The sequence below is a fragment of the Gymnogyps californianus genome, chromosome 7 (assembly GCF_018139145.2).
Source record: "Gymnogyps californianus isolate 813 chromosome 7, ASM1813914v2, whole genome shotgun sequence".
Taxonomy (NCBI): domain Eukaryota; kingdom Metazoa; phylum Chordata; class Aves; order Accipitriformes; family Cathartidae; genus Gymnogyps; species Gymnogyps californianus.
In genome coordinates this window covers 16,114,613-16,133,933 of record NC_059477.1, presented here as the reverse complement: position 1 = coordinate 16,133,933, position 19,321 = coordinate 16,114,613, and the positions used below count along the sequence as shown (strand labels likewise).

Below are 19,321 nucleotides of genomic sequence, written 5' to 3'. Positions count from 1 at the left end.
GTAACATTTGACTAGTTACAGAGTCCGATTCCAAATAATATAGTGACTTAAACAATAAATACGGTTCTACAAAAACATTCTGGTTATCTTCTTATAATTGCGACGAAATATATCACAATATATTATATACCTACACTTATAATACATGCACAAACATGTCTCACGTGGACAGACACTACAAAAAATTATCTCCCCCCCTCCCCTAAATGCAGAAAAAGTAAGAAAATGGGTTTTTGGTCCAATCCATATGAAGGGTAAAAGAAATTGAAAGGATAAGTCAATGCCTCTCTACCCACCTTTCCCAATAAAATATCAACACCCCTAAGCCCCCAGCTTTTTTGGCCTAGCCATGGAAGGGGAATGTCTTTACATTTAGCCTTAGCTACAGTTTGAGATCACCTCTTTTGCTGGGGCTATCATCCACGTTCCCACATTCTCTCCAAGTGCGCAAGATCACACGTTGGCCGATCACGGAGCGGCCCACAATTCACGGAGAGCACTGGCCCCTGGGGACTGACTACCAGTCCCGCGACAGCTTGGTGTTCTGATCCCTTTTGGGAGGTGCAGGGGGTGGCCCCCTCCGTAACGTTGCATAGCCAGATATGTGACTGCCCCCAAAGCTGCTCGTCTTCTGCTGGTCAGCCAGCAGCTCTGGCGGAGGTGGAGGCAGGGCCATGTCATCCATGGTGGCTGTGGGCTCTGTTCTGGACATCCGCGCGGAGGAGAGGGAGCCATGCCGGGTGATGGATTTCCGCTGCAGCGTCCGGTTGAGGTCTGCCAGGAATCCCGGCTGAACGCTAAGGCTGGACTTGGGGGAAGTGGGCACTTGAGGGCCAGCTGACCCTGGTGGCTCTGAGACCTCCGCCTGCGTCAGTCGAGTGCTGTCGTTCCGCTTGGGACGTGTGGGTGGTGGGGCTTTTTTCACAGACGGTTTTGACCACGCCTGAGGCTGGGGATTGACAACAGCGACTTTTGGGGAGGTGCTGCCTGAAAACACAGATGGGATCTCAACTGGTGGGAGAGGAAGATCTATTTCAGGTGGTGGTGGTGGAAAGTCTGAATCAGATGGTGGTGAAGGGAATTCGGCCACAGGTTCCTTCCCAGACACACCCGGAGCAGAAGACTTGGCCGGGATCCCTCCTTGTGGAAGGACAATGGGCAGGCTCACTCCAGAAAGGTTGAGCTTTCCTGGCTTTGGAGGAGCTGCAGGAGGCGATGACTCCTTGGAAGGAGACCCTGACGGCTCTGGTGGGTGTGCAAATTTGCTGACAAGGCGGTCCACCGAAGGTCTCTTGGACTCATGGTACTCCGTGGAGCTGGTGGACTTGATGCTGGAGTTTCGCTGAGGTGTTGGAGGTGGTTTCTTCCCTCCAGGGCTTGATGTCTTGCTGGTCTTTTTGACTGGAGACCCTGATTTGTCAGGGGGGGGAGAACCTGCAGAGGAAGCTGGGGAAGGAGGTGGAGGAGGAAACACTAAGCTGCTCTCTGGTGGAGGGGGAGGGAAGTCTGGTGAGGGAGCAGAAGCGGGCTGCCATTTGGGCTTTGCCTTCACTGCTGGAGGCGACTGTGGAGCCACGCTCAGTGGAAGGGGTTTCAGAGGCTGGGGCTCAGTGGCAGGTGGGGTGGGAGGAGGTGGGAACTGGCTAACTATCTGTTTCACCACCGATGGCACTGGGGACTGAGGGGATGGAGGAGGCTTCACAGAGAAACTCTGCTGCTTCGGGAACGTTGGGGGGGGAGTGGGGCCAGGAGGGGCTGGGGGCAGTGGAGGCACCTGGGGAGAGGTGACACTTGGTTGTTTCTTTATTGCAAGGGGCAAGGGAGCTGGCAGAGGTGGGGTGACATGCGTGACCCCTGGTGACACTGCCTTCCCACTAGGCTGTGGGGGGAGAGCTGCCATGACAGGCTTCGGGGGTGCCTGGGGTGGTGGTGGGGCAGGCACAGGAGGAGGAGGTGGTGGCAACGAGGTGGCGGCAGTGGCAGTGGCCTGGCTTATATTTGCTTGAACCTGATGGATTTTGGGGGGCGGTGGTGGTGGTGTGAACTGTGGCACGGAGGGGGCACAGGGTGCCGGCTTCAGTTGTGCCATGGCCGAGCCTGGTGTGGGGGGAGGCGGTGGAGGCGGTGGAGGCGGCATGACCCCATTGGGGGGCACCAGTATCTGAGGCTTTCCCGAGGGCGGGGGGGGCGGGGGGGCCTGCTGCGCAGCAGGAGCTTTGGAAAAAGGCCCGCCATGCTGGGCAGCATTCTGCAACCTGGTGATGGTGCTGTACTTGACAAACATGGTGGCGGGTGAGCCTGCAGATGGGGCGGCCTGGCTAGGGAGTGGGGGTGGGGGTGGGGGAGGGGGGGGCGGAGGAGGGGGGGGTGGGGGAGGCGGCGGGGGCAGTGGGGGGGACGGCTGTGATGCTGTATAGGGGGTTGCCACTTTTGTCTGTGGGGACACAGGAGGTGCAACAGACATGAAGGGCCGACCTGCAGGCTCCATTCGGGCCTATTGGGAAGGGATTTTTAGTGAAAGTGGAAAGGGAGAAAAAGAAAAAGATAGGGAGGGAGGGAGGGAAGGAAGGAGACAAAGAGATTATAAAGTCAAGGTCTAAATGTGCCTATCATTAAAAATTAAGTGGCAGATTACAGCATGCAGGAAGTATTAGCAAAACAATGCTGCAAGAGACAATTCCATACACTGACAAGCCTGGACCATGCAGTCTGACCGGGCAGGCAGGGAGGGGAGCTGGCAAGAATCAGTGGAGCCAGGTCTACCCCAAGCTAGGCTGAATGTCAGGGAGAAAATACACCAGCCTTGTCACTTCTGTGGGGCAGGCAGCTGTACCCAGTGAGAATCGCTGGTCCTCCTCTGGGCAAGTATAATGACCCAAAACAGAGCACTCCCCAGAGCGCCACAGGCCGTGACAGAGGACATCAGGCAGAGCAAGAGACTCTGCAGACACCTCCTCAGCTCAGTAAGACTGGAGTCTTTACGTTGGTTAGCTCAGGCCTTACACTGTTCAGTGTTACAAAATGCAGAAATCCTGAACTGCTCTAGAACAGGTGAAGAGCAAGCTCTACGCAGGAATACTACTGAGATACTTCCACTCCACATGCTCTGATATCCAAGACTGGCAAGGAAGAAAATGAGGAAAAAGAGGGAGAACTGAGGTTTCCTAGGAAAATTTCCCCAGAAGGAAATGTTTAGAGATCTGCAAAAGAAAGTTAGCTTGGGAAAGAAAAGCTATACATGCAACTATTACGTTAAGCAGAAAAAGAAAGGAAAGGCAGGGAAAAGCTGACTAAGGGAAGGAGCAAGGGGAAAGCAGCAGGCAATGCTTTAGGCTACTCGTTGGGTTTTGCTCAAGTTAAATAGTTTCTCTAAAATTGTAAGCCTACATTCCTGTTAAAAATTAAAAAGATAATTGCATTACTCAAGTTCATAAACATCCTCCTAATACAAAGTGGTTTGCCTAGAAGCCAAGTTGTGAATTTCACAGTGCACAGCATAGAAACATGCATTAGAAATGCAACACCAACATGGCAACTGACCACACTGGGTACCTATACTTCGTTAGTACATACTTTGCCACAAGTTAGCCCAATTATGCTCATTTGCACTGTATGAGCAGGTTTGCTTATTGCTTTGTTCTAAACACAGGTGCACAGAGTTTCTATATGTGCAGAACAACACCAAAAGGATTAGAGTCAGAAACACCAAACAGAGATTTACAACACACATGGGGTGTGCCTCTACCTGTCACATTAGGTCTGGAAGGCAAGAGTGTAACAGTTCTGGAGCTAAACCAAGGTGTTCACATAACAAAACAGCAGAGAAATCTTGATCTCTTGCAAGTGTTAGTCTCTAAATTACCATTCTCCCAATCACCCAGGTTAATGAATTTTCAAGTAGCACCACCTGACCTTAATTGTGCCCTGTATAAGGCACCACGGGTGTGCTGACCTTAGCTGTGCTGAGCTTCACTTTTGACACCTGAGACAGCAAAAGGCAACAGGAAAAATAAAAGCGGCATAAAACAGACAGAGAAGGAGACCAAGGCAACGGAACAGCTATCCCTGAATGGCAAGACCTTGGAGAATCTTGAATTTGTCACTTAAAGCACACACAGTGAGCACACATTTTGATGCCTGTTGTAGTATCCCATTTGAAATAACGTGTTCAAAATCTAACAAGCAAAATGAGACATAATGAGATCTTCACTGCCCAACTGTGAAGAATGTGACCAGATGAATAAAGCATCCTTTGGGCAAACAGCAATCTTTCAAAATATGAAGTGGACAGATCACCTGCATTTTGGGAAACCTGGGTTTTTTAATCTTAGATATATTTGAAACAGAGAGGAATTTTCCTCATATCCACTGAAGACAGTCATTTTCACAGTGAGCAAATTAAACACTCAGGACAGGGAAAAGAATATTGTGCTTCTCAGGAGGGGGAGGCCCTCCCATCTCCACGGAATCAAATTAAATTTCCACAACCAGAAACATATTCAGTGATATTTTTTTTATAGAAGAACCTTGAAACAGATCATTGTCTTTGTCCTTATAACTATGTGATGTCCTTCTAGGTATCTTGAAAAATTACTTATTGCATACTATCAATTCATATTTGTAACATGCATCTTCATGACTATCTGGAACTCTCAGAAATGCTACAAAAAGAATAGTATCTATTTTTTAAAATAACAACTGTGCTTTTTTTTTTTTTTAGCTGTTTTTCCTAAGAAAACAAGGTTTTGCAATTGAACTGTTTGTCGTCTCTTTTCCTATGCCAGTTGCTTTTGGATTTGTTAGCAGATTTCAGTCAAATATGACAGACCACTAGAAATCTCAATATTTTCAACTTCAGGAAATTGTTGTGAAGTTACTGGCACCTGGTAAATGAGGAAAAAGCAGGCAGAACTCACCCATTTTTAACTTGTTGAGCAGTTAGCCACTGGCCAACCAGTACAACATCCTGGCTGGCTGGCCAGCCTCAATGTCATCTCCCTGCTGAGCTAAAGCATGTTCTGTTCTGCCCCGCTTGCTGAGTGGGAGGAGACAAGAGTAACAAAGGCAGAAAGCTGTCGCAGAAGGGGAAGGGACATGCTGGACAAGTCTCCGTTAATTCTGCCACTTGCAGGAACCTGCCTGTATGAACTACTTAAGCCAGCTTTGTGACCAAAGCACTGTGGAATAACTACCTCTGAAATAACTGATTGGAGACTAATCTGCCTAAACCAGCATGTCTCAGTATCACTGCAACTGCAACTACCTTTTCATGTAAATAAGAACTTTTTCAACACTGTTGTTTCCTTTCTTGCCACACAGTTTAACATTTTCCACTGCCAGTCTGATTTATTAGTTATTTAAGTTCCTTGGGCCAGACCTGTACAGGAGACAAAAGCATGTACTGTAGTTTCACTGAAGGTAAATTTGTCACCAATTTACTCAGAATTTTTTAACACGGCTTCGAATTATAATTTTACATGGTTCATTTCATTTGGATTCTTTGGAAGTTTTAGGACAATCCATTCACCTGTTACACATGAGGAAGAGAAATATACCTTTTCTTGGATTTGTGCATAGAAAGGAATTCAAATTGATGAAATCTTGAAACATGGATGGCCCTCAACAGGGAGCACTCTGAATATTTTATTTTTAAAATGGCTTTAATCAGATAACATAAAAGTTCTTGGGGTTTATTTAAATGAGCAATTGCCAGCAGCACTGTGGACTTGACAAGAACAACAGTGACCTCATTGTGGTAAACTTCAAACTTTTCTCCAAGCACTCACAGAGAGTGTAGCAGCAAGATTTTCACATTAAATGCAAAACTTTAGGAAACAGTAACATAACAGTACTCTTTCACCTGTCAGATACATGCTAGACAGACTCAAGTGCCCTATCTTTTGCATCTACCCTGCTCCTGCACAAATGATGCACCCTGTACACATACACAAGCCATCTGCTGATGAACATGCACCAGGTGTTGCACTCATGCAGTAGAAAAATTGGATCACAATTTAGCAAGCTACATTCCTGGGCTGAGTACTACATTACTATTAGAATCAGACAATTTCCAAGCCAGCAGGCACTGCAGAAAGGTTATGAATCCCAAAGGATGCAGCCATATCGGTTTTCACATTGCACCATATGTGCTTTCTTATTTGAAAATGTGATGTTGTGTCGTATTTTTAGTTATTCATCTGATGCACCAATGTCAGGTGTAGTGACCCGTGGTTTTAGTTTTAAAGCTTGCTTCTCTAGCTTGAACCTGGGGTCTAGGGAAGATTCAAAATTGACAGGAGTGAAGATAGCTTCTCATAGCATCCTGCCAATGTACTTCCACACATAACTGCTGCAGTTAATACTGACGTCATGGCTGTTCAGGAACCTGGAAATTCCTTTAAGCCTGACAAAAACCAGCTTAAGTTGCAATTCTGCTGTGTTTGGAAGTATTTCCCAGGAACTACACCAGTCAACTACCACAGAAAGGACAGAAAACTAACCAAACCACAACAGACCTGAGCCCCAGGCTTCAATGGGTTAAAATCTTTTGTAACTCTTTACCAGCAACTGCAGATACCAAATCTGCCTCAATCCACAACTGCTGTCAATTTCAGTACTTTTGCTTTGACCATATCTATGGTTACTGTTTCCATTTCCACCAAATACAATAGAAAACATTTGACTACAAACTACTGGAGTACTTCTTAAATAGATATACCTGCCTTCAGGTCTCAGTTATTCACATCTTTACAATGGAAAGATGTGTCTAGTTAACTGGAGAAAGATCTTAGTGAAAGAATTTCATTCAACTTGTTAACAGTTGATCTTTTTATTTTGTCTTTATTCAACATTAGTTAATAGGATTCTATGAGAAGGGCTGTATTATGCCTTCAAAGAACAGAGAGCTTCTGTGCACACAAGTAAGAGTAAGAACAGAAGGTTCCAGGGCTGAATTCCCTGAAAAAGTGGTTCCTTAAAAAAAAAATTATATGCCAGTGTATGTCAATAACAGAGATAAAAGAGAAGAAATCCCACTCAAGACAGAGGTGGAAGAGGTATCACTCTCTCGTACATTTTGTTGGGCGTTGGTTCTCAAACTAAAGTCTTCTTGTTACCTTGCTGGATTCCTCCAGTTGAGTGCCTCGTTTCCAGGCCTCAGAGAACATGGAGCTGACAATACTTTGGGAACGGACATGTCCAGCTGGCTGGGTGTCAGAAACTCCACTGTCAGACTGATTAGAATGATTTGATTGAGATTCTGTTTAGAAGAAAGTTAAGAAAGAGTTAGCATATGTTTCTGAATGTAAGAGTAAAGTAGGTGTGCTTATAAAATGCACCTCTGTGTGACATTTATTGGTCACACTTGTTAAACATGTTATCCCACCAAAGGACATTGTTCCCACTAACTACTGCATAAGCTCTAGCTCACATACAGGCCGTTGCTGTCTGGAAAACAAAACAGTGCAACAGATCTCTGGTATTAACCAAATCTGAGGCTCCACAAAGATGACAGCGTGTCAGATATGCCGCAAAATAAAAACATGCTGCAGTTGTATAGGTTCTGAAAACACCCAACAGCTCCTGCACTTCGGGAAAAGCCACATTTCATGGAACGCATGCAGCCTGCTCTCTCCAGCACTCCTTCCCAGCACAACCTCAGGAACAGACACTGGACATAGGCTGAGGACGGGCAAACTATGCTAGCCAAGGCAGTAGTCTGCTTCTGACTGCTCCATTCCTCAAGGGAAGAGAAGGAATGATGCACATCCTGCAACTAGCAAGCAGAGATGATGCTCTGGGTCCACAGGGTCTCTTGAAAAGACAGCAGCAGCCACTGCCAGACCGATTTATCCAGCCTGGCACCTACTTTCTGTGTAGTCCCAAGCTGTCCCGGGGAAAAAGAGCATCTAGGCACTGGCTGGACTGCAGCTCTGGCAGAACATGCATGGCTGGTGGGCTGTGGCTCAGCTCCCCACAAGAAGAGAAACTTTATCAGAAAAACACTCAGCTTGGATGGAGAAATTGTCAGTAACCGAGCATTTACTGCTACACCTGCCAAGCTGTGCCACACAGTTGAAAAAACATGGTGCCTTCCCAGTTAGGCTGAATTTGCTTAGCTCATTCTCACAGGCTACTTTCTGAACCTTTCCAATTCAGTAGCGTTACCTCCTGACCTGTATCTGCGATGGACAAAACACTTTCACACAATAGCCCGTTTTCTATAATGAAACTTGCCGCTGAGGGTTCAAAATAACCTGGCAAAGTGTCAGCCAGCTCTGAACAGTGAAATGAGACTATATAAAACAATTCATCAATTTTTAAGCTGTTATGTGCTATAAAAGAACAGTCCCAGTCCTGCTGAGGGGTAAACAGGAGCATATTACTGCAGGCACACACAGTTTGACACAGGAACAGAAACAGTATTTTCAAAGTTTGTCTCTAAAGAGATTGTTTGGATCTTTGCCTTTGGGCAGGGACTATTTCTCATTTTCCAATTTCAAATATTTCAGTCAACAAAAGCAGTTTAAGAGCTACAAACACATGCTCTATGCATCATAAAAACATATATTTAATTTCTTTTTTCAAGAAGATAGAGGCATCAGGAATTTGAAAGGAAGTTTCCTCTTGTCAGTATCAGAAAAACATTCTTTTTTGGAGGTGAACAAGAAAGTACTATATGTTCCAAATACATACACCACTGCAAGTAATATAATAAAATAGGTTTTTATATATTTTTTTATATATATATATGTTAAACATAAAGTCTATGTTTTAGACTAAACATAGCATAAAAGACTTTGGAGAAACAGTCCATTTCCTGCAATAGTCTCTCCTGAGGTCTCCAGATAGTAGACGATAAAACAGGTAATTAAATCTTTCTATTATGAGACATATCACATTATTACCTGGCAAACTAGATGAGCTGGAGCCTGACTTGATACTGGAGCTAGACAAGGAAGTCCAGTCATATGCCGATTCTGTTCTCTTCAATGCTTCCTGATAGTTCATGTATAGTTGTTTCCCATACTAAGCAAAATGACAAACAAATTTAACAACTGTATAGGCTGTGTACCCTTTTCAGACTGTTGAGCTCCACCTCTGGCTTCTCTTCCACCTTTTTTTCCCCCAGAGAGAAACAACAGGCTCTTTGTTAAGGAGCTCAGGCAATGTTATTTTTTTATTAGTGAATTAGTGAAAGAAAGAAGAACAGTTTATTTATGCTAGAAGAGATAGCACCAAGCAAGAAATGGGCCAATGAATAAACTAAGCCAACCTGGGGATCTTAGGAAACAATTCTGTTTTCTCAATTCTTTTTTTCCATAAGCCTTCTTTTTAAAATCTGTAAGGGAGCTGGCTAAAATCTAGCCATGATGTCAGTTAGAACTTGGTCATGTGACAGAGGTGCAGCAGAAACAAGAAGAAAGGGCCCAATTACTGAATTATCATAACCACAAAGCCTAACAACTTTGCTAGGGAATGAAATATGTAAGAAGACTGTGAGACTGCCTAGAAGGGGTTACCTTAGCAATGCGGATGCCATTGATCCATTGGTGTAGAGTTCTTACATCATCACAGCAAAGATACTTGATATACTGGGATTTCTTCTGGATCTGAGGATGCTGCAGAAAAATTGTTAATCCTCATCAATATTTTAATATGTAGGAATGCAAGGAAAGCCATTTATCTGTTGAGGTCAATACAGACAAACTTAACGCTGGAAGCTCTTCAATAGTAGTCTGTATTTGAGCCCACTTAAAAATGTTTGAGAATATTTCAGGAGGTGGCAGTGGGGATTGCTTCACGCACGGATTGGCAGCACGTCCAGCATGCACTGATTTCAGGTTTGAAACCCTAAGAAAGGGTGAATCCTTCAGTATTTTAGTGCCGTACCTTCTACCTACCAACAGAGTCTTCTGCACCTGCAAGGCTCTTTAGAAATCTTTATACTCTCAAGCCAAGTGGTCAGAACAGTGGCGGCTTCTAAAAACCTTTCCTAAACACAAGCAAGAGACTGCCAAAGCGTAAAGAGCTGTCTCCTTTCACTGCTCTACGGACTAACTCACCACCTGAGGGAGACAACTGATATTTCACCTTCCTCTTACACCAAAACAAACTGGAGGAAAACAAACAGACTGGTCTTCTCTGCTTTTGTGTGGTTTGAGTGAGACACTCCACAAATGACATGCTGTTAAGCACAATTCCATTTTCAGCTTGTAGAGCCTTCAAGGTCCGCACCCCACTGATACAGGGCTATCATCTAAAATACTTGCTGCTCCCACATGCATGTATAAAAAAAGAAAAGGTGTTGTATCTATCAATTCAGCAGTCAAGAAAGAAATGTATAATTTTCAAAAATCAGACACTGGAAATCATTCTGGATGGATTACTCAGTTATTTCCTGTCCATGCTGTAGAAGTTACATGTCTCTCAGCTGTCGGGGCAACTCTGAATGCTCAAGTTCTTATAATTTCCTCTCTTAGCTTACAGTTCAGTGACACAGAGTTTTGCTAGATGATGGTAGGTGTTTAAGTTTTCCTGAACACTGTCTGAAACATATATCATAGAACTTTTAATCTCTTTTCAGAATATTTTCTCCTTTTGTCTTCCAAACATAATTATTTCAAAATGAACATGAACATGTTTATCTCCATAAACAGATTATATAAAACTAACTTCATTATGATATTAGATAATTGTTTTCATTTTTCACTACCAGCCTCTTTCACATACATGTTGTATAACAAAGAAGAGTCTATAGAAGCACAAACAATTACTTCACTGACAAGCCATCTTTTTCCTGGACTTGTTCAAAAATTTGGCTATATAAAAGAACCTCTCAGAAACCTAACATTTAGGACCAATGAGCTAATATTATATACTAGCATACAAATGTTATATTTAACAATAGCACAGCACCTGTCTTGCACAGTAAGGTTCAAGATAAACAAAGCAAGCAAACACGTAAAGACAAATCCATTCTGGACTTCAGTGAGAATCAGCCTTTCAGTTTGTATTTGCCATTCACCTCTCCAAAAACATGTTCATGTTTTGGAGATATTTCACAGCTTAGTGCATCTTTGTGGCACAAAACTGAGTTTCTATTAAAAAAAAAAACCTGTATGGCTTCTATACATTGGTACTAATATAAAACATCGATGTAACATTTTAAGAATTGAGGAAGGCAGAACTGCAGAACTCAATCCTGCTTAATATAGTAATTTGTTGATTCATCAGTTCCACAGTGCAAACATAGCTTCGCTTTGTCTAAGTTACCTGACTAACTCTACCCCATTAATTTACTTAAATAAAGGGACAATTTAGACACATTAAAATTTGACTTTAACATTTTCATGTCTTCATTTATGCTCAGAATGGCAATACTTTTTAAAAAATCTACTTAGATAAGACTTAGTCTGATTTACTCTGTGTGGTCAACAAGTCTGAAAAAATAATTCACTATTAACCTGTGTGGATGTGGATAGAAAGTGACATGTAAGCAGAAGAAATCAATTTACTTCAAGGAATTTATAAATACCTAAAAACACTGACATTTTTGCTTTTAATTGCATTCAATTAACTGTGCCAATGACCTATAAGAACATGGAAAATATTTCCAGTTTCAGCTGTATGCTTTCTCCCTGAATATCACGTCCCATATTTGATATTCAGTGTCTACCTCTCAGTGGGCCCAAATGCATGTTGCCCTGTCTACTGGAAGATGAAATCTGTTTTTCAGACAGTGGACAGGCAGCCACACACTCCAGGCACATAAATCATTCTAATGTACTGACATATGCAACATCACATGAGCTACAGATCAGGGAAGGTAAGAGGTCAAAGGAAAACTGGGAGTGCAACTATAACCATCTCTTGTTACCTGCACCATTTTCAAATCCATGAAGATGCTTTACTTGCTGTGAACATACTGTGAAAACCTGTTTTAAAATAGCTTTGTAGCTAGCTATCTTGCAGGAACGGACACCATTTTGAGCACTGTGTGGGAGTCAAGAGAGACTAGGAAATGAGTTGATACAATTTAAAATAACTTTGAAGTACTCAAGTTATTAATCTCACAGTTTAAACTCAGGTCACTGCTTTCGTAACATTTTTTTCTACTTGCTCTTTCTACCTGTCCTTTATACTCAGAAGTTTCTTCCTTTACAGCATCCCCTTTCCCTCAGGTTGGGCAATATGGGTAGACTTGACTCTCTAATACCAATTTCTGCACAACTCTGGACCTACACTCTGAGAAGACGGCAACTCCCTGAAGTTAGCATTTCAAGGGGTATTATCTCACTGAACCTGAACTGTTGTAAGGTATAGAGTTGCCAAATGGAAAAAAAGAGTTTAGTGTTATGTTTTAGAGTATGATGAACAACTAAGTAGACTGGGACTCATCAGTCTGGAAGACAATTCAGGGCAATATGAAAACATTTACAAAGTTACGAGGAGCATGGAGAATAATTGTTCACTAACTGTTCACTTCCTATATAAGCACTAGAGGAAAATGAAATGGAAAGCAACCGATGATTCAGAACAAGTAAAAGAGCATACAAGGTATACCCAAACGCTGCAGCATTCTAAAAGTTTCTTGGAATCCTAAAAGAGACAGGGCATACTCAAAGAGTAAGAATGCACCTAGGGCTATTAAACAGCCAAGATCCACTCCCCGGCTCCCTAAATTTCTAAAGGCTGAAAAAGTATTCTGTGGAAGTATCTCTGCAAGACTGTCCTGTACTTCTAATTTTTCCCTAAGCAGCTTATAAAGAAAGGCCACTGTCAGAGAAACCTAGAGTGCTAGATGAATCCAGTAAAGCCATTCTTCTGCTGCTCTCTGTGATCTTTTTTCCTCCCTCCCCATGCAATCCACATGGATCTTCTGGCAGGTAGAGGAAATCTGTCAGCTTGATGGGGAAGAAAGTGATTCATAACCATTTCTTCCCTCTGCACTAGTCCCTGCATGGCATTTTCTCATTTTTTACTGTATTTCTGTCAAGGAGGCTCATTACAACTCCACAGAAAATGTAGTTAAACATAACTTTCTCATTGTCACTGTAACTTATGGCAATTTACATTTCTCATGTGCAGAATGAAGACAATTTAGAGATTCGCCCTGAAAACTGACAGGCATAGTTTTCCAATTGTTATATGACTATAGGAAGTGTATTCTAAATTATAATCTCTCCCAAGATTAACATTGTGTTAATCAGCTCTTGCACACAATTAGGAAGTGTAGTTATTATAAGGGACTAAGATTAGTGTGCAAATGTTTCAAGCTCTTTAATTGCTCTTTTCAGTATGAGAATTTTCAAAACAATTAACAAGTTACCTTTAGCACTAAACAATAGTCTGTCGGTGCTTTATATTTGTTCCGATAGTCCTGTCCATAGTAAACACTGACATGATCTAGCTGTAGAAAGCACACGAGATCCCGCGAGACCTATTAAATATAAAAATAATCATTTACAAAATATCTTTATAAGAAAATCACATGCACTAACAAAATCAGTCTAGTGTTATCCAATACTAATATAAGGTCTAGTTAAGGTCAAATATTAGTTTCAATCTGATTCGAAAACTACCAATACAAGGAGATACAGCCATGAATAAACTCTCGCATCAGACATTCAATTTTAACCAGGATTTCCAAATTCGGTCTGGTTTTTTGTGTTTTGTCTGTATTTTGCCTTTTGACAACTTTTTACACCAGACTACTAACATTTATTCAGAATTGATATCAGGAGAAAGTAAATAGGATTGATTGACTGGGAACTTTTTAACAGCTGTTGGTTACATTTCATCTTGGTAATAACCAAGGTGTCCAAATTCCAATGTAACTATGAGTAAAATTCTAATGATGTTTGGCAGTGACTGTAGGGCGCAGAATTTCAACAGGCTATCTTGCATATAGATTGTTTTAACAAAGCAAAAGGCTGTGGAAAGAACATCTGAGATGTATTCAGCTCTAAAGGGAGCTGATACGCTGACAGATATTTCCTCTTCATTGCCAGCTGTGTGAGAAGTGGACTTCCTGTACTGGGGATCAGTTGATGCTGTCAAGACTGATGGATTCATGGACAACTTGAACTCACAGTAGTTCAGCCTTGAAGCTATAATGCATTTGTAGCAGCTTTCTATTTACTTTCCATTGTTGATACACACAGAACAGCAGTGACACTGAAGAAATGGTATTATCATTTACCAGTTTCAAAAAACGTAGCACAAACTGGTCTGAAAAGAATCCCTTTTATATGAACTAACGAAAAGCAATGAAATTATGCAGACTGATTGTGGAGTTGGTCTGATATTTTATGCTTGGCATTTGCAGTGCAATTTGGTCCTTCATCTGAATTCTGCTTGAGAAAAGACAGCCTCTTAACTCCACCAATCATTTTTCCTCAAGTGTTTCTGAACACCTAACCCCAAACTCACTCAAAAAGCAGACCCTTGTCTTCTTGTATTTTTAATTTTGGGGTTACATCCTTCACATCAAGTGCTACCACAGTAATTTACACAATATTTCCATGATAAAGCTACACTTTTAATTAAGGCAATTGTGGCACGAGGCAAGGCACAGCTAAGCCAAAATTTAAGGCTGACTCTTGTGCGCACGATTTACTAGCAACAAACAATTCAGGGAAATTGCTTTAAAATAGTATACCTTTGCCTTCCCTTTAGGGACATAGTAGATTCCAGAAGCTCGAAGAAGAAAGTAACGTTTCTTCCAAGACTTCTTACCATCCTCTTTCAGCCACAAAACTCCCTCAATCTCTGGAACGGTTACAGAACTTCCACAGAAACATTCCTGCCAATAAACACAGTGGTTTGCGAAGAGAGAAACAGACAGAACGTACAGCATGAAGTGGTTCAGTGACTGAAATTCTAAAATTCTTTATCTAAGGAATGCACACATAACAGGGACAGCTCTTTTTTACATGCAGTGATATGAATTAGAGCTTAATTGTAGAAGCTATAAGGTAATTCAGATAAACACAAAAGGGGATCTTAGCATTTTCTCAGCGCAAGAATGACAACAAAAATATTAGCAGCTACTGTAAAGATTTTCTAACCACTGTGTATCAGTAACAGATCCCCCAACGGCTTTACTGGCTTTAAAGTCACAAGGTTGCCTTATGGATATAGCCTCATAAGTCTAAGTATACACACAACCTAATTACATATCCATCAGATACAGCTATAATTCATAGCATGAGTACTTTGTTGTTACTACCTGCCAACACTACAGCTTCTGTTAAGGTTCTATTTATAAACAGCTAACAGAGGAAAACAAATGCTTTAAATACACTCCAGATTAATATGCAGCACAGAGATTTATGAGTAATCCTAGAAGACAGAAAGAATTAGATAGAATTACAACCCTCTGCATGTCATGGCTTCAAGCATCTTTTTTGATCCACAGTATTCACATGACCACTTATTAAAACCTGTATTAATAATATACTAAGAGCATGCATATGCTACTTGTAAGTTAAATTCTATTAAGTATAATCCAAAATTAAATACCCAAAATATTTACTTTTGTGTAACTACTTAAATTATAATCATTATTCTGGAAATCAAGTGGAAGCTATGACACTTCAGCATGGGTATGTCTCTACAAAAATGTCACAAAACCATTCAGTTTTCAGCTTATGGAGGCTATGTTTACTGTTTGCTTTATTTGCTCCACACATTTTTTTTGTTGTCCTTAGTTCTGTAAACTATTTAATGTGTTTGATATTAATTGACTTCCTTTTCTGTCACCCATTTTTAAAATTTAATATTTGGTTGTTTATTTTTAAAAGTAATTGAAACAATTTTTAACTACTTTGCTTATTAACAAAATTTAGAATATTAACATAGAGCAGTCACTGAACCAATGCTATAGAATTTTGTAGAGAACAACAATTTGGAGAGTACTAGTAAAAAAACCTCTACCACCACAGGACAAAAAACCAGGTGACAGTTCTGCAAATTTCAACTGTCTTTAGCCCTAGTTACAGGTAACTTCATTTTGATTATCACTGTGTATGGTATTTCAGTTATTAAACAAAATAAAGACATATTTTTATTAACTGATCGTATCTGAAACAAGGTAACATTAAAATAGCCATTTATCTCAAATGTAACACATTCCATTCACAGTTGTTCCAGAATTACATTCAGCTCCGTCCATCAATTTCAATCACCACAACCTTTTAGAGTTTAGGTTCAAGCTCTGAAATGACCACTATGCCCTTTTTGCTTTGGCAGTCTTACCTCTAGCAGCACCTCTTTATTTCTGTCTGCCATCTCAGAGGTTTCTTTCTTCCCCAGAAGATAGTTCTGTAACAAGAGAAAGCTTAATATTTCTATAGGCATTCTGAAATCAAGCCAAATAACGTTTCTCATTTACCTTTCTGTAGCAGTAAGAAAAAAACATTAATTGAACTAAACTTTGTAGTCCAATTGAAACTATCTGTCAGACTGCTAAATAATACGTGGAACTAAGTTATAACCACCTTTTCCAGAAATATCAATCAGTCCATACTCTTATCTTAAGTAACAGCCTCATAACAACATTGTCCTGGCTTTCCACAAAACAAACAGCTGCCTGGTACAATGCATCCAGAAATAAATGTACTATGAACTTGAAAATTGCACAATAAAGACATTAAAAAACCAGAGATCTTTCAACTTGTTACATACTGCCATTATTTATGTGTTCAAAGAAGCACACATAGAAGCAATGTCCTTGTTCTACCTTGCCCTGACAGTTTTGCTGAATAAAAATATTTATTTTTCATGAAGAATTACTAAATACTCCTTGTCTTCTTAGAAGGAACCTAACTATGCACAGGTACTGTATCTTATTTAATGAGAAGCTTTGTACTCTTCTTCAGCTTGGAAAGGACTGGGACAATGAACATCTTCCTCTTCCTAACCCCTAGCTCTTACACTGGAAAAAAAACAATATTCACAAAGTTTAGCCAGTTCAATATTTTAAACCAAGGAGAAATATTGGTTTTATGCTGGTACCTCATTCTTGTTGACAGTGCCTACCGTATGTACTGATAGTAAACATATCAACTACATGCTTTTAAAAAGAATTTAGAGTTTTGCTGCTTCATTGCAAAGCACTTGAATAAGACCTGGTTTTCAATTCTTGCTTTAAAAAAAAATTAAAAAAATAAAAATAAAAAAAATAAATCAAGTACACTGATGGTGTCCCAAAGGATGAGCACGCAAAACTGATACTCAGTTTAAATGCAAGAAATGACTACATAGATGCCATACAGATATAAAAATAATCTATGACCCCAAAAGGGAATACATTAGGTAAGAGTTAAGAGAGAGATCAAGTGATATTATATTCAGGTTTTTTCAATTCAAATTCTTCAGAGACCCACCTTCTGCTTTTCTGTATCTTTTCCTCCACTCCCTTACAATACTGAACTGCTGCCAGATATCAAATCTGTAGCTACCGTTTGAGAGAAGAGAGGCCTTTAAGGCCATTTGAAAGAGAAGAGGGGCCTTTGGTTTCCTAGCCAAGGAACAGGAAACACAAGTGAATAGAGGCAGGTCCCAGCTTCCACAGGGAGGGACACATGCTCTCTTCTCTTCACTTGCCATTTGACCATGGAGTAGCTATTCTCTTAGATTTTCTCTTCCCCTTCTTGCCAGCAACGTAAGAATGCACAGTGGAGAGGCATTACTATTAGCAATATCTGTCAACATCTTTCTTGCATATTTACATATTTGAACAGCACTAAGTATTGGTGTAAATGCCATGAAACTGCTTGCTTTCATCTCCATTAAAACTACCCACAAACACATTAGCAAACAGATTGCTTCAGCTCATTGTTTTCTGCTGGGGACTTGATTTTGTGCCAACCACAATGTGGATGTACAAGGTGCTGAAATGTAAAGTTGCCTGGCATTTTAATACATACACAAGTATCAACATAAAGTATGGAAAGGAATGCTACCAAAAAAGTAAGAATTGCAATCAGGCATGCACGCATGCACGCACACACGCATTCAACATGAATCTCAGGTTTACCTGGGGATTCTTGAAAAGTGCGTATTTCTCTATACGTTCCACAAACATTAGTTTGTTTTGACTATCTCTTGTCCAGTTCAGAAGATTTTCAACTAAATTTTCATGATCTTCAAAGATCCTTTCTGCAGCAATAACAAGAGAGCAAATACATTTGAATCTGTCACATTTTGTGATAGAAACTACTCTGTAGTCATATCTGGGAGACAAGGCATATATGTAGAGAAAACAGAGTTCAAGGTCTACTAAAATGGGGAAGAAGTTTACACTAAGAAACTAAAATAACTTAGTCAACTTTCAGACGTGCCTGGTTTAATTTTACACATACACTCACGCAACACACTCACTTCCGTCTCTTCAGGTTTATAGTTCCATCAACATATGAAGTGGTTTTTCTTTTTTTTACCTGACAAAACCAACCATCCACATGAACACAGCAGACTCAAATAACATTTCAAATGTTATGAGTACAAGTAAGAAGGTTATCACATTTATATGTACTCCAGTCCACACAATCCCTGGAGGAATTCATTAGGCAGCTTTTTCAGCACAAAATTTGTTTCTACATCCCCAGTCACTATCTCACTCGTAAAGTATCAAAAAAAGTAACAATTATCAGAGGGAAAACAAAATGCTTCTGAAATGCAGAATACCCATGGTTAGCGGGGGTACTGTAGAAGTCTGAAAACTGACACTGTCTATTTCTTACAATCTATCTTGCTGAATAAATCATGTATCAATAATGGCTTCTGAGAACTCTGAGCCTCTGACTGATTCTCTGTTGAAATAGCTATCACTAGTACAAGATACTGAAAATAGGCAAAAGAGAAGAGAGGAAGGAAAAAAGAGGAAAATTTACTGAAATGGTAGAGAAATATCTGAAACCCCTTATTCTAAAATAAATAAGGAAAAATACATCTTTGGGAAACCACTAGACCAACTTTCTCCTCCTTTCAAAGACACTGAAGTAGAATCTTGCTTTCTGCAATTTGTTCCCTCTTCACATAGGCCACACAGTGGCATTTCAGCAAATTATTTCTTTCAGAATCCTTTGGGACTGGCTTGACCTTTCAATTGCATCTGAAAGTAGAACATAGTTTTTTTCCACAAAATCAATTACACCACATTTTTACAGAGGGTATATGGCACTGATCACATCCAGACCTAGGAGCTATCACTAATGAAGACTGAGATGACAGATGATATCTCAACATCTTTGGTAATTAAGAATACTAAGCAGAGTGAATGCAACAAAATGTCATCTGTAGGGAATGAATTAAG

General features: G+C 40.7%; 1 protein-coding gene across 1 annotated transcript in view; it reads right to left on the bottom strand.

Annotated features, from left to right (window-relative positions):
- Positions 1 to 203: 203 nt before the first annotated feature.
- Positions 204 to 19,321, bottom strand: part of RAPH1 (Ras association (RalGDS/AF-6) and pleckstrin homology domains 1) — a 96,872-nt gene continuing 77,754 nt past the window's right edge. The window contains exons 7-14 of the mRNA XM_050900097.1: positions 18,044 to 18,165; positions 16,261 to 16,326; positions 14,663 to 14,806; positions 13,331 to 13,441; positions 9,522 to 9,620; positions 8,907 to 9,027; positions 7,116 to 7,258; positions 204 to 2,494 (exon numbers count right to left, since the gene is read on the bottom strand). Of these exons, the coding sequence (XP_050756054.1) occupies positions 518 to 2,494; positions 7,116 to 7,258; positions 8,907 to 9,027; positions 9,522 to 9,620; positions 13,331 to 13,441; positions 14,663 to 14,806; positions 16,261 to 16,326; positions 18,044 to 18,165 (2,783 nt within the window). The 3' untranslated portion in view covers positions 204 to 517. The remainder of the gene's footprint in view (positions 2,495 to 7,115; positions 7,259 to 8,906; positions 9,028 to 9,521; positions 9,621 to 13,330; positions 13,442 to 14,662; positions 14,807 to 16,260; positions 16,327 to 18,043; positions 18,166 to 19,321) is intronic.